Source organism: Lutjanus erythropterus, chromosome 12 (genome assembly GCF_056507025.1).
Source record: "Lutjanus erythropterus isolate fLutEry1 chromosome 12, fLutEry1.hap2, whole genome shotgun sequence".
Lineage (NCBI taxonomy): Eukaryota > Metazoa > Chordata > Actinopteri > Lutjaniformes > Lutjanidae > Lutjanus > Lutjanus erythropterus.
The window spans coordinates 33434602-33447936 of record NC_139328.1 but is presented as its reverse complement, the minus strand read 5'-3'; the positions used below and the strand labels follow the sequence as shown (position 1 = coordinate 33447936).

At 38.1% G+C, this 13335-nt stretch overlaps 1 protein-coding gene across 1 annotated transcript in view; it reads right to left on the bottom strand.

Moving 5' to 3' along the window:
- brinp2 (bone morphogenetic protein/retinoic acid inducible neural-specific 2) overlaps positions 1 to 13335 on the bottom strand; it is a 345188-nt gene that overhangs the window by 116814 nt on the left and 215039 nt on the right. The window contains exon 4 of the mRNA XM_084732412.1: positions 6679 to 6860. Coding sequence (XP_084588538.1) covers positions 6679 to 6860 — 182 coding nt within the window. The remainder of the gene's footprint in view (positions 1 to 6678; positions 6861 to 13335) is intronic.

Sequence of the window (13335 nt, the reverse complement as noted above, 5' to 3'; positions counted from 1 at the left end):
CTAGATAAAATCCCTGGAATGTAAAAAGGTTCTTGGTAGAACCCCCTGGGTGGATTCTAGATAAAACTCCTTGGAATATAAAAGTTTTTTTTGATAGAATCTCTGGGTGGGTTCTGGGTAAGATGCTTTAAGTATAAAAGGTTTTTGCTAAAAGCCTTCAAATATAAAAAGGTTTTCTGTAGAACCCTTTGAGTGGGTTCTTTTGAGCGCCCTTGGAGTAAAGGTTCTGAATAGAACCCCTAGAGAGGGTTCTGGGGGGACCATTACACCATAGAGGAGTTCTCAAGGGATCTGGATGAAACTTCACAGATGAATCTTCATATAAACATTTCTAGGTAGAACTCCAAGTGGAACTTTTATTAAAAGGAGACACAGATGAAATAGATAGATGAATAGATTTTCTGATTCATAATTCAATGGAAAACTCCTGAATGAAGGTTATTTTGATGTCACTGTTAAATAAATGATTAAAGAATGTTGTGGGACTTGTTTCAAATAGTCTTTTTTAATTCAGACTGAGTTCCACAGATTTAAGTCCTGGTGGAAGCACTGTAGACAACCAGAAACACTCCAGCCTGCTGAATTCCGTATATGTAAACTGAAAATGTTCCAGACTTTGTGGGGATAAAATGTTTGCACCTGACAGCAGTGGCATTTGAATTGTAATTTCAGTTGATTTCCTCAGTCTGCATCTCTTGAGCTCGGGCTGTGATAACTCTGTTTCTTTCTTGGTTGGCATGCGGTACCTCTGGGGCAGCTTCGGTTCCCTGCCTTATGTTATGCTGTTGCATCTAGCTCTGCCTGTTTTCATGTTACTCTTACTAAAGCTTTCCCCGTCACAAAACTGCTAGAAATGTATGAGGTGGGTGGACGGGATGACTTTTTTTTTTTTTCCCCCACTCTTTAAAAGAGTTTGGGGAGAGTCATTGGTGTGTCCTTGCTGCTGACAGCTGGTGTTACTCAGACTCTGCAGCAGGGACCAGGCAGAGCAGAGTGCCTATTGTGGAAATATCCCATCCAGCAATTTAGAGCAACTCTTCCTATTTTGTGTCCTTTTTTTCCATTTCCTGATAGGCACACACTGAAAGGGTGATTTTGTACAGCACAACCTTAAAGGGATAGTTCACCACAACATCAAAAATACATATTTTTCCTTTGGCCTGTAGTGCTATTTATCCATTTAGTTTGTTTTGGTGAGCGTTGCCAAGTTTTGGAGATATCCATAGAGATGTCTGACTTCTCTCAAATATAGTGGAACTAGATAGCACACAGCTTGTATTAAAAAAAGAGAAATTATTATGACTTTTTGAGCCAGGTGCCATTAAATTCCATTATATTTGAAAGAGGGCAGACACCTCTATAGGCGATAGCTCCAAAGTTTTGCGGCTCACATCATAACAAATTAGAAAGATAAACAGCACCACAGGTAAGAGGAGAAATATGTATGTTTGATTGTGGGGCTAACTTTCTTTTCAAAGTTTTCTTTTTCACTAAATAGACAACAGTTTCAGTGGCCTGATTCATCACCATGGCTGGATTGGTCATTTAGTTTGTTGAATGACTTCGGTGAATCTGAGAGAGGCAAATGTGGCCTTTATAAGAGCAGTTTCTGGTTGTAATGTAGTATAACTTAAACTGATAAATTTTTTCTTGGTGGCTAAAATCAGTTTTGCTGCTGGTCCCATCCACAGCAGTAGATGGTTTAGCTTCTGTCCTGGTTCTTCTTCCTTCTCCACACTGGTAGATAATACTAATACAGGTAAGTTTCAAGACAGGGCCCCAAGATTAAGTAATACTGCAAGAGTCACCTTAACTTATATGTGTATCACTTTCGAGGTGCAAATTTCTGAACAAATGTGCAGTTATTCAAATTAAGTGCACCTATTTGGCACACAGTAAACCTGGGACCTTTTAGGGAACTTTGGAGCCACTAGAAAATGTTACAAAAGTTTAATCTCTGCCTCAACTAGATTTATGATTATTACATCGCATGTATTTAATTTTAAAATCATATCAAATCAAATTGTTTAATAAAACAGCATTTAATTTAAGGATATATCTATTTTCCACTGCTTTAAATATGACTTTACAAAATAAGTTATTTGCAACTTTTGAATTATACTTAAATTCCATCAACACCATGCATAATTTTACATTGCTAAAAAAAAGCCCTAAAACTTCACTTAGACCAAATCACAAAATCTGAAAAATTGTCAGAAGCTGACAACTGTCAATATTTTAACTAAATACAAGCCGTTAAACGGGCATGAGGAGCAGCGTGCAGCTGGATTTGTGCAGTTTGTATTACACACAATATCACTGGATGGATTGAAAGCAGACTAACTGATGTGGAAAACAGATCTTAATGGTCGCCATTTATACTTATCTACAATTGTTGACTTTCTTTGCAAAAGATAACGTATTGTTTCAGCGCGACAGTCGCTCATTAGCCTGTCCCCACAGACACAAATGTATCCAAATGAGCGAGACTGCAGTTCATAATTAATTCAGGCTTAGCAGATAATGTGTTTCTCCGGCCTTATGTTGTGGCTGGTATGACTGAGAGACGGCATTTATACTTTGCATTCTTCAGTAAGCAAGGGAATTCTGGTCTGTTGTTATTGCCTTCATATTAATGTTATATAAGTGGCAAGTATACTTGGGCCAATTAAAAGTGGAAATTTTGGGGGGCATCCAGGCCAAAATGTAGGGCACCACAATTAGCTGATACTTAGTCTAATAATGTGTTTCTATCGATTACTGACGATGGCTGATCAGGCTGTCAATCATTAACCAAACCAAGTAACTGCAGTCAGCCTCGCACAACCTTATAATAGTTTAGCAGTTACCTAGTGTTTCTGTAAGCTTATGGCTGCCAAAACAAAAATAAAAAATAATACACCAAACTCCCTTTATGAAATATGACATTAACAATTCTTAACATGTCTGCAAATGCACATAACTTTAGAAACACAAGAAAAAAGCTACCACATGGCAAGAGTCTTCTTGCCAATTCGGCATTGAATTAATCCATAAGATCTCAAAATCTCACTGAAGTAGGTGCTGGCTGATGGATCAGATGGACGCCAAATTAAACATGACTCGAACAGTGTTAATTCAATTGTGTGTGAGCGTTTGATGGTGTTTGAGAAGGTTTTTCAGCCATTACAAAAGTGACTGCCTGGCTTGCTGCTTCTGGTTTGGTGCTGGTAAAGTAGCAACAAGAAAGATCTCACAGGAAATTATCTCACAGGAAATTATAAACTCTATGTACGTTCATAGATAGCTAACACTATGCAGCAATATCCTGGTAAACTTTAAGGCTATAATATGTAACATTCCCACATTAAAATGTCTAAAAACACTAGACATATCCTATATATTCTGTTAACCTATCTACTTATGTTTCCGACAATGTTCAAACCATCCACAAATCTATAATTTAATTCAACATAAGCATGTGTTAGCTAGCCATCGCTAGGTAGTTGCGACCCTAACCCTAACCCTAACCCTTATTAGGCCTATTGTTTTAATGTGAGAGACCCATAGCAGGAGAACTTCCATATTTTTACACTCTAAAAACACACGTGTATAAATACTTAGACTGTACAGTGTTGAGCTGCTTGTGTTTATCACACAACATTAATTGTTAGCTAATGTTACCTAGCGAGTGAAGTGAGTGAAACACTTGGAAATGTGAGTTTGTGTGTTTGCTGCATCCAAAGTAGTTTTAAAAGAGGAAATCTCACAGACAGTAGAATAATTAGTGGATGTCACCCATTGGTTTGTGGAATACTGTTGTGAAGCCTCAAGTGTGGCATTATGGAGGTCGCCACCGTGTCTTTTTGCGACCAGAGCATGCACAGTACCAAGAAGAGTGTGGAGCCGGTGGGTGATGTGCTGTGACTTGGGTGGCACTTGCTTGGTTGTGCTAATTCTTGTATTACAACTAAGCAGTACACCACAATATGTTTCTGAAAACATTTGAAATAGAAATAGGTGATGTGGTTACAGAATGTGGATCCACATTAAATCCTCATTGCCATGTTTAACAGTTTTAGGACGGTCTGTTGGAAACTGGAAACATCATTGCGGCTGACTGGCTCTGAATCTTTCTCATGTTAGAACTAAACAGTACACAAAATAATGTTTCTGAAAACATCTTAAGCAATAATAGACAATGTCCAGTTTGACAGTTTGTTCAGAGTTTCCTGAACTCTGTGTATTGAGAATAACTTGCCAATTACACCGTAACCATGCTCGAAAATATACCCTGCTTTATTTTCTGTTTTACTCTAAATGGGGTGGTAATTTACAAAATGAACATCATGCTGTACGGAAGGAGACTTGAAACAAGCAATGGATAACATAAACTCATTAGGAAACTGCTTACTCAGGCCATAAATCAAGTGAGAAGTAGGGCCATTTTCTCATAAGACTACATATAACCCAGCTTCTTTTTGCAACCAGAGGATTTGCCCCATGCTGGGTATTAAAACAGTGCACTTTTTTTCTTGGGACCCGCTTTTTGAAAATGACAAACCATTGCGACCCATTTCACAAAGGGGCCTAACAATAAGTTTTTAGAAGAGATAATTTGTATATAAATGAACATTTGTGTACATTTTTACCACCATTTCTGCATCACCTTATTTTATCTTCACACATGTTACTGAAAAAAATACATGTTAAATACTAGGCCATCACACTGGTTTTATTTCCTCTCATCAGGAAAAATATATTGGACATTTTAGCTTACCTCAGAAATTAGAAAAATGTTAATTCTGCCTAAATGTGCTGATTCTTTTTTCCCCCCTCTCATCAGTTAAACAGTATACACATTTTAAATTTCAAATCTGCTGAATTTCTTCCATAAACTTTTTATTTATTTGGCAACTCAAATAAAATCTGCTGTGACCCACCTGTGGGTCCCGACCTCGCCTGACTGCATTAGAAAGAACGCAGGTTTAAACCTCTTCACCGTTCAGACCCGGAAGCTCCGTCCACTTCTTCTACTGTCAGTGGGATATCAGCAGCTTTCTTTCGAGGGCACGATGTCCAGCTCAAAATAGGGCATGCCAAACTGTCCGCGTGGGTAGTTCATTGTAGAGGGGGCATTATGGCCACACTCCAGGGCATCCAGGGTGCTGGCCTTTTGGCTGTGGTATAATTCCTGCCTTGCAACTATTTTTCCTCTTAGTGCAGCCTACACCGCAGCAAAGTTTGTCAAGATGCAGCTCTCACTCACATTCCCTGTAGCTAATATGTTATGAAAATGTTGTGCAACAAACTTTTTTTCCAGACAAAGTTATTAAATGTTCTTATACTTATCAAACTTTCCTCTCTAGGTAAAAGCTGTGCGCAGTCCAGGAGTCCTTTGTGTTCTCTGCTTCTCACATAAATTCATTCAAGGCTTTTGTGGGAAAATGCATTTTTTGAACGATCAAGTGCTTCACTGTCCCTTTTAGAAAGTCTCTTGGCAACAGAAATGGTCAATCTCACCCCTGCATAGCGCCAGCGTGCCGAATGCCACGTTTTCAGCGACGGCACTTGGAAATGAGCCACCTCATTCAAGGTACACAAAGTTGACACTTAGCAATTACTCATTTCAGTCAGCTTTGCTATTTAAGTTGAAGCATGAAAGCACAGTCCGCCCACCCACACACCTGCTGTCATCGCATGAAAGTCAACAGATCTGTTCCCGATGTGAAAAATATATTGCTTGGTTAGGCTTTGCTTCCAGTCATCAAGCTGGGGGGAGAAAAAAAAAGGATTTATAGAAGGTAAAGCCAGGCGGAGGAGGTAATAGGATTTATTTTTCTATGTTCTTTGAGTGGATTTTCAACAAAACTGTACCTCTTTGCAATTAATGATGAAAAGAGCTGGTACTGTAAAAGCCCGGTGGTGGATTTTGGGTAAATGAGGCAAGTGGAGTGTTGAGCGTGCAGGTAAATAAAAAGAACCAAAGAACTGGCTTATGCACTATAAAAATGTGTTAAAGCACTTCAGATTCCACAGTCGGAGCCACTTTGAGCCAAAATCAAACAGCTTTTCTGTAAAACTGATGGTAATTGCCAGGCGTTTTAACCCTCATGTGATACAAGTGCACGCACACCCACAGGAGAGCACACACCAACGTGTAACCCGGTCCAGATGGCATACAGTAGAGTACAGTATGCATAAATACAGTAGTCCCACTGGGATTTTAAAGAAACTTGACATTTGCCATGCTTTAGTGCTTCTGTGGGCTACAGCGCACACACAGTGCTTTTAATCCAGCCTGCCTCTTTTAAAAAATGGCCTTGCTAGCTCTCTCTCGTCTCTAACCTCGCCTTTGAGAAATGATGCACCTTGGAAATAATCTTTAAAAAAGATTGTTTCTGCGCATACCTTAAGAGCAAGCGGAACTATTTGTTATAGATGCAGGACGGAGTAATATATCCCGAAGGGACAGGTTGATAGGGGCGTTAATGTTTGCGTGTCTGCCTTGATGTGTGGTTGTTTGTGGACTTTTAGAACTGCAAACACAAGTCCTCATATTGCAAACAAACAGTGCTTTTGCATCCGTGCCATATAATGAAAAAGACACTTTCCAGCGCCGCTTGAAAGCGGAGAATAAGTATGTGGGTATGCACTGTCAGTCGGCTGAGTCACTCGCTGCATGCACACGTATGATACCTTAATTGCAGAGGTGGCGATCTGGAGGTGGTGCAGTCGCCTTAGGGTGCTCTCTCGATCTGTGAAGTAGGAAGCGGCCAGCTGATGGAGCAGCTCCAGAGACACCACTGAGCTGTTGCTGTTCCCTTCTGACTTCTTATTCAGCTTCTGCTTGTCCAGGAAAATGGTCAAAGACTCCTCTCCTGTGGATGAACAATCAATCAATAAATCTGGTCAGTTTTTAAGTCACCTAAACTCGACTTTTTAGGATTATTTTACTGTATTGTGTTGAAAAAAAAGCATTACTGTAGAATTCTTCTCTATTTTATTCTCGACACTTCAACTTTATTCTTAAAGTTTCAACTGGATTCTTGGACATTTCATCTATATTCTCAACAAATCAGCTTTATTCTCAACATTTCAACTTTATTCTCAACGTTTCAACTTTATTCACAAATTTTTGACTTTGTTTTCGACATTTCGACTTTATTCTATTCTTCAACTTTTTGACTGTTCATTTTGGCTTTATTCTTTTATATAACATTTTTTTATATATATTCTCGACATTTTAACTTCATTCTCAATATTTCTACATTATAAATGGCACTTAATCTCCACATTTCAACTTTATTCTCAATATTTACACTTTATTTTTGACATTTCAACTTGCCATGTTGACTTTATTCTCAACATTCCAACTTTACTATCAACATTTCAACTTCATTCTCAGTATTTCGATTTAATTCAAAACATACTGACTTTACTTAATGTTAAGTAATTGTATAATTAATTATGACTTTATTCTTAAAATTTCAACCTCATTCTTGACATTTCAACTCATTTCAACTTTTTTCTCAACATTTTGATGTTATTGTTGACATTTGAACTCGACTTTTTGACTTTATTCTCAACATTTCACATTTATTCTCCAAATTTCAACTTTATTTTTAACATCCCTTACAGAAAAACCACATGAATTTCAATGTTTAAAGTCACGTGAAAAATCTCATGTTATTCTCGTGGGAAACTTGGCATTTTCATGGTGTAATAAATAAAACGCATGCCACATGTGGTTACATGTTTCCTACATGTGACCACATTTGGGAAAACATGGGAAATTCATGTATTTTTTCTGTAAGGGATTTTGACTTTATTCTCGACATTTAGTTTTTATTCTGACATTTCGACTTTCGGCTAAAAAACAGCTTCCCCCTCTCAGTTTTCTTTCACATGCCTTACACGTACATTTCCTTTAATACGCTTACAAAGTGATAAACACTGAAGGGTCATTTCCATTACAGCGTCCCGACATGCCAGCTCAAAAGCCTGATGTCATTCTTTGAAGACTCAAATAATATTCTGCTTCTGACATTTGTTTGGCAGGACTTTACTGTCTCACTGTGATTTGTGGTTTGTCTACTCTCATGCAAATTTGCTTTTGCTTTGTTCCCTTTCATCAGACAATCATAGCTAAACCACTTACAACCCACTGTCCTTTTGGTATGACTTTATTGTATTTTTTTATGTATTATTTTATTCTTGTGGTCTCCCTGTGGTAATTAATAAAGTGAATTAATTCTGACCAGTATGATTTTTTTTCTCGGTACACTGAGTTATAAATACAGTCTCCTGTGAAATCATTTTCTTGTGTGGATTTACTGGAAATGCTCCAACCCAACCCCTGAATTATCCAACACACACTCTTTATTTGGTTTAGTTTCACAGCAGAGTTTTGAAAGTGAAAAATTAGTCACCAAAAACATCTGAGAAGAGTTAGCATTTTAAGCTGTCGGACAGATGGCATTTTAAAATTTAGCTCAGCCACATAAACTCGCAGAAGCAAGCTAATGCTGATTCAATATAGCAAATGCCAGCTTACCACAGTGTTGCTAACTTGCTAATAAGCATAATAATAAGCATTTTCTTATTAAATCTAACATTTTTAAAGTGGTCTTGCTAGCTGTTTGTCAGTTTAAAAGTAGGAATTAAATGTACAGCTTGTGAGGCATGCTAACTTTAGCTGTTGCTCCTAGCTTGTGCGGTGGGGCACAACCTCACCTGAGTTTGTGGAAATACAGACTATAGACCTTTTTCACAGCAGCCATTTTAACAAGAAATAGTAAGCACAGCTGTCACCAATAAGACTAATTAATCAATACAATCATACAATACATACAAACAATAAATCAAATGGGACCTTAATTAGCAGAATTTCTGCCTGTCTTTTACCCAGTAATTTCAAAGTGGCTGCAGTTCTGTTGTCTTATCTCTAAACTCTGAAATGCTCTGCTAACCAATAGCTAGCTTGAAATTTGCAAGTCAAATCCTGAAAAAAGCAGGCATGGAGGAAGTTAGCCATTGTTGTTGTAGTTTCCCCTACCTGCCACTAGGTATTACAAGTCATTTTATTTATTGCACCTACACTATAGTGTGCTTTTTAAGTAAAATTGTCTCCCCCAATGGGTCTTGCTAAGCATAGGTTTTGCCAAAGTCAGACATCATGACGAACAATATGTATAAATATAACAATAAGGCTGTGTTCAAAAGCACTTCCTGTTTGCCAGATAGTGCATTATATTTAGCCTTCACCATTTTATTTGAGCCTTAATTCCAAGTGTGAAATATATACATTATTTAGGCAATACGCCTTTAGAGGAAACTTCTTGGACAGGCCCCCTATTCCCAGTTTATTAATCATTAAAAACAATAGTGGGGGATTATGGAAATATTGTCAATATACACCCATTTTAGTGCAACAATATTGTTGGATGGAATTCAGGGGTTGATTTTTTTATTTCTTTAATGTGAAGCAGCTGCATCTGTTACCTTATTTTCCATATGCAAGACTCACATTTAAAGTGATTTTCTTGCTTGACCAATTTATGCATGCAATGTGCAAATATATCCAATAAAACCACAGCATCACAGCTACACTTAGTTTCATTTTTGTGCAATAGGCTTTCATATTGCCCTTGTAATGGAGTAAATCATATCTTGACAGTACCATGATATGCTATATCAGAGAAAAATAAGACACTGTGACAACAGCATGGTTAAGGCATATACTTTAGTCATCAAGATAACTACACTGACGGCGCAGTCGTCACTCATAACAAAACCACACTTTTAAGTGCTGCTGTTGGTGGAGAGCTGGAATTTAACTTTATTTTGTCCGTGCTGGAGAGGCTGTCAGGCTGCCACAACAGATCAATACAGACAAATTACAGTTAAAACTTTCCTCAGCACTCAGTGTGACTTTTCACACATTGTATTACACATCGCAGTGGATGAACTAATTGTTAATGAGTTTCATATTTTTTTTCTTTGTAGGAGAAAATCAATTTTGGAAGCTGGAGAGGTGCATAATGGGAGATGGGCCTGTGTCAATGGCACACTACTTTCTGCTAACAATTCCACAATGTAATGTAGTATTTTATAGGGGTAGGAATAGTGTTGCAGCACTTTTTGCCCCATACACGTGCAGATACACGAAAGTACAAACAGCGACGCATGAGAGAAACTTCTAACCACAGAGATTCAGTTAGAAGCTACAAAAGTACTGAGAGCTGAGACCTTTAAAATGTCTTTCTCTGCTCTTCTGCACACACAAGTTGAGTCTCACAACATATGCTTGCTTGAGGGGTTGTCAGGGTTGGCCGCAGTTGGCGAGACGTCACGGCTACTTGACTGGTGGCAGCTTGGGCGCGCCACTGCAGAGATGGTCCATCTCAGGCGTGATTTAGTGCGTTGTAAGATTTAATGGAAATGCAAATCAGTGCGGCACAGTTTTACTTGGTGTAACCAAACTGCCAATGGAAAATCCCCAATGGTGGCTGACAATGATGCAATGAGGTTGTTTTTCAGGTTCCCAGATGGCGTAGTGCCCATCAAGTGTTTATGGTCTCTGGTGTTCCTACATGTGAGGTACCCCTAAAACAGCTGTTGTACAATTTTATGTGTCGCTTACATGAGATAGAAAACAACATCGTAGAGGCTTTAAAGGTACAGTGTGCAAGATCTATATGTAGAATAGGCAGAAATGGAATATGATATTCATAACGAGGTTTTCATTAGTGTATAATCACCTGATAAGAATTGTTGTGTTTTCATTTACTTAGAAAGAGCCTTTTATATCCACAGAGGCTGCTGTGTTATATTGCGAGTTTCATGACCAACGCAGCTCACCATTCACGGCTAGATGCCACTGAATCCTACACACTGGTAATGGCACTGGCACTTGTAATGAATGATAAATCTTTGTGGTTCTAGTTTATGTCTTCTCTTTCCTTCTGTTTTCTTTTTCTTTTTTTTCTGTGGACCTTCTCGTGAGCCTGAAATAAAGTATAAAGTGTTTTTAATGTCATGGTTTTAATATTATGTGTAATATCAGTTTAAATTATGATATGCACTGTTACTTTTCCTTATTATTATCATGTATAATATTATGTATAATATTGTGCCATTTTTTTGATTCATTATCTGGTGCAATATAACTTTTCATCACTTCTCAGTATCACTGCCAATATTACTTTTCAATGTAACTGTCAATGCTACATTTTCTATCTCAGCTTACTTTTGTACTACACTTATCTTACTTGTATTGTTATTCTGTAAAACACTGTTTCTTTGCATTTACTTCTTATACAATTAATAATTCATATTTCACTTATATTTGATGTTCTATTATTGTTATTCATATATTGATGTAACTTTTGGAGCAATCTGGCAGGATAATTTCCTTTGGGATTAATAAAGTTCTATCTTATTTTATCTTCTCAAATCTTTTTATCTGAAATCTAGATTTACTGCTCACTGCATGTTTAACAGAGATGGGAAGTGACTAAGTACTAATAATTTTCAAAACTGGTTTGATTCTGTGTTGTATCAGAACAAAAGTAAGTAACAATGTGAAAAGGCATAACAACAGATGTAACAAGACAAATATGATGATGAAATGACGTAAAAGACCAAACAAGATAACAATGATGTAAAAGACATAACAAAACAAAAAAGACGTGGTAAGATGAAAACAATGTAACAATCCATCCTCAGAATATGACGTAACAAGATGTAACAAGCAAAAACAACGTAACAAGATGAAAACTACATAAAAGATGTAGGAAGACGACATCGACTAACAAGAAGACAAAAAATAAGATAGCTTTGCACAGAAACAGCTGGTAGAAATGTCCTTCAGGGGGGCATTTTTACACTTTTCAGAGTTTGTACTTTTTCACCCCAATATCCCTGACTGATTCTTTACATTTTTGACCGTCACTTCAACCCAACTATCATTTGTGCAAAATCTATACTTCACAGCTCAGTCTAACCACGGCTGGCGAGACAGACATGAAAAGCAAAAAAGATAGAGATGAAAACAGAGGAACAAAAAAAAAAAAAGAAAAATGGAGATGGGGGCTGTGTGCATTCGCTCAAGCCTCATCAGTATGCAGACTGGCTCAGCCCATTTAGTCGAGGCTGTTAATTACATATAGAGTCGAACTATCAGTCTGCCACTGAATTCATCTCTGCTCCGTCTCCCACGCTGATGCTTCGGTGCATACAGCCGGTGATAAGTGGCACTGGAGTGAGGTGTCTGTGGATGCAAAGCTAACACATCACTAAAAAAATATCTGGGAGATTGTTCGGAGCGCCGGTGCGCGAAGAATGCAGGGTTTGTCTCCTGTGTGAGCAGTGTGTGGATGGGTGGTAGCCAACGTGTCCTGCTTTGGAAGATGTATGGGTAACGTCGCTTTCAAATGATAGTGTTTCGTCATAATTTAAAGTCCATTATATCTCTTATAAGTGAGTAAGTATCCCCTACTATTTTACACTTTCGCTGTATATTACAGGGTTTGACTGATCGGAGCACCCCGGCCCTGTAAATCTCCCCCTGACTCTGATGAAATGGATGCTTAGATGCTGAAATGTTTATACTCACTATCAATTTTCTACAAGTCCCTTCATAAAAAAACTGCCAACTGTAAAAAATGTACTCGTATATCTATCTGGGCTGCTGCTGCTGCACGTGCTGACCAGGATCGGCAGTGTATCAATATCATGAGGTCGTCGCTGTGAACACAACACAGGTCTCAGTCTTGTTTTGTGAGGCGCACGCGATCGATGCTGCTGGTGATTCTGTTTTGTGAGTTACCTCTCTCTTGAGGTTATTATTGAGGTTAAAAAGAAATCCAATAGAAAGAGAAAGAAACGGGTCAATTTAATCCCTCTCCTGCTTTGTAAGGCTCCCGGAGCGCAACGCGATGTTCATCAGAGGGCAGGGTGAGTGGAAAATTACTGAGGAAAACAGCCTGTGTTGAATGGAGCAGGTGCAAAGTGGGGTTTTGTTGTCATCTCTGCTTTGCAACTGATATTTTAACTTGAACGCATCAGCCAGTAGGGGAGAGTGGGGCATCTTGTTACACGGGTAAATTGTCACGCAGGTTATACCTGCAACAACAGAGGCTCATTATCATGATAACAAAGGTTCACCGCTCTAAAAATCCATATTCTGGAATGTGAATTCAGTGACTGCCTGTCTTATAGCCTACCAGACTCCATTAACATTTTTCTCAATTTAACAGTTATAAACATGTACTCCTTCTAAAACATAATTAATAATTTCTTACAATTCATAAACAAACATCTTACTCATTCAGCAAACATACAGCATTCATT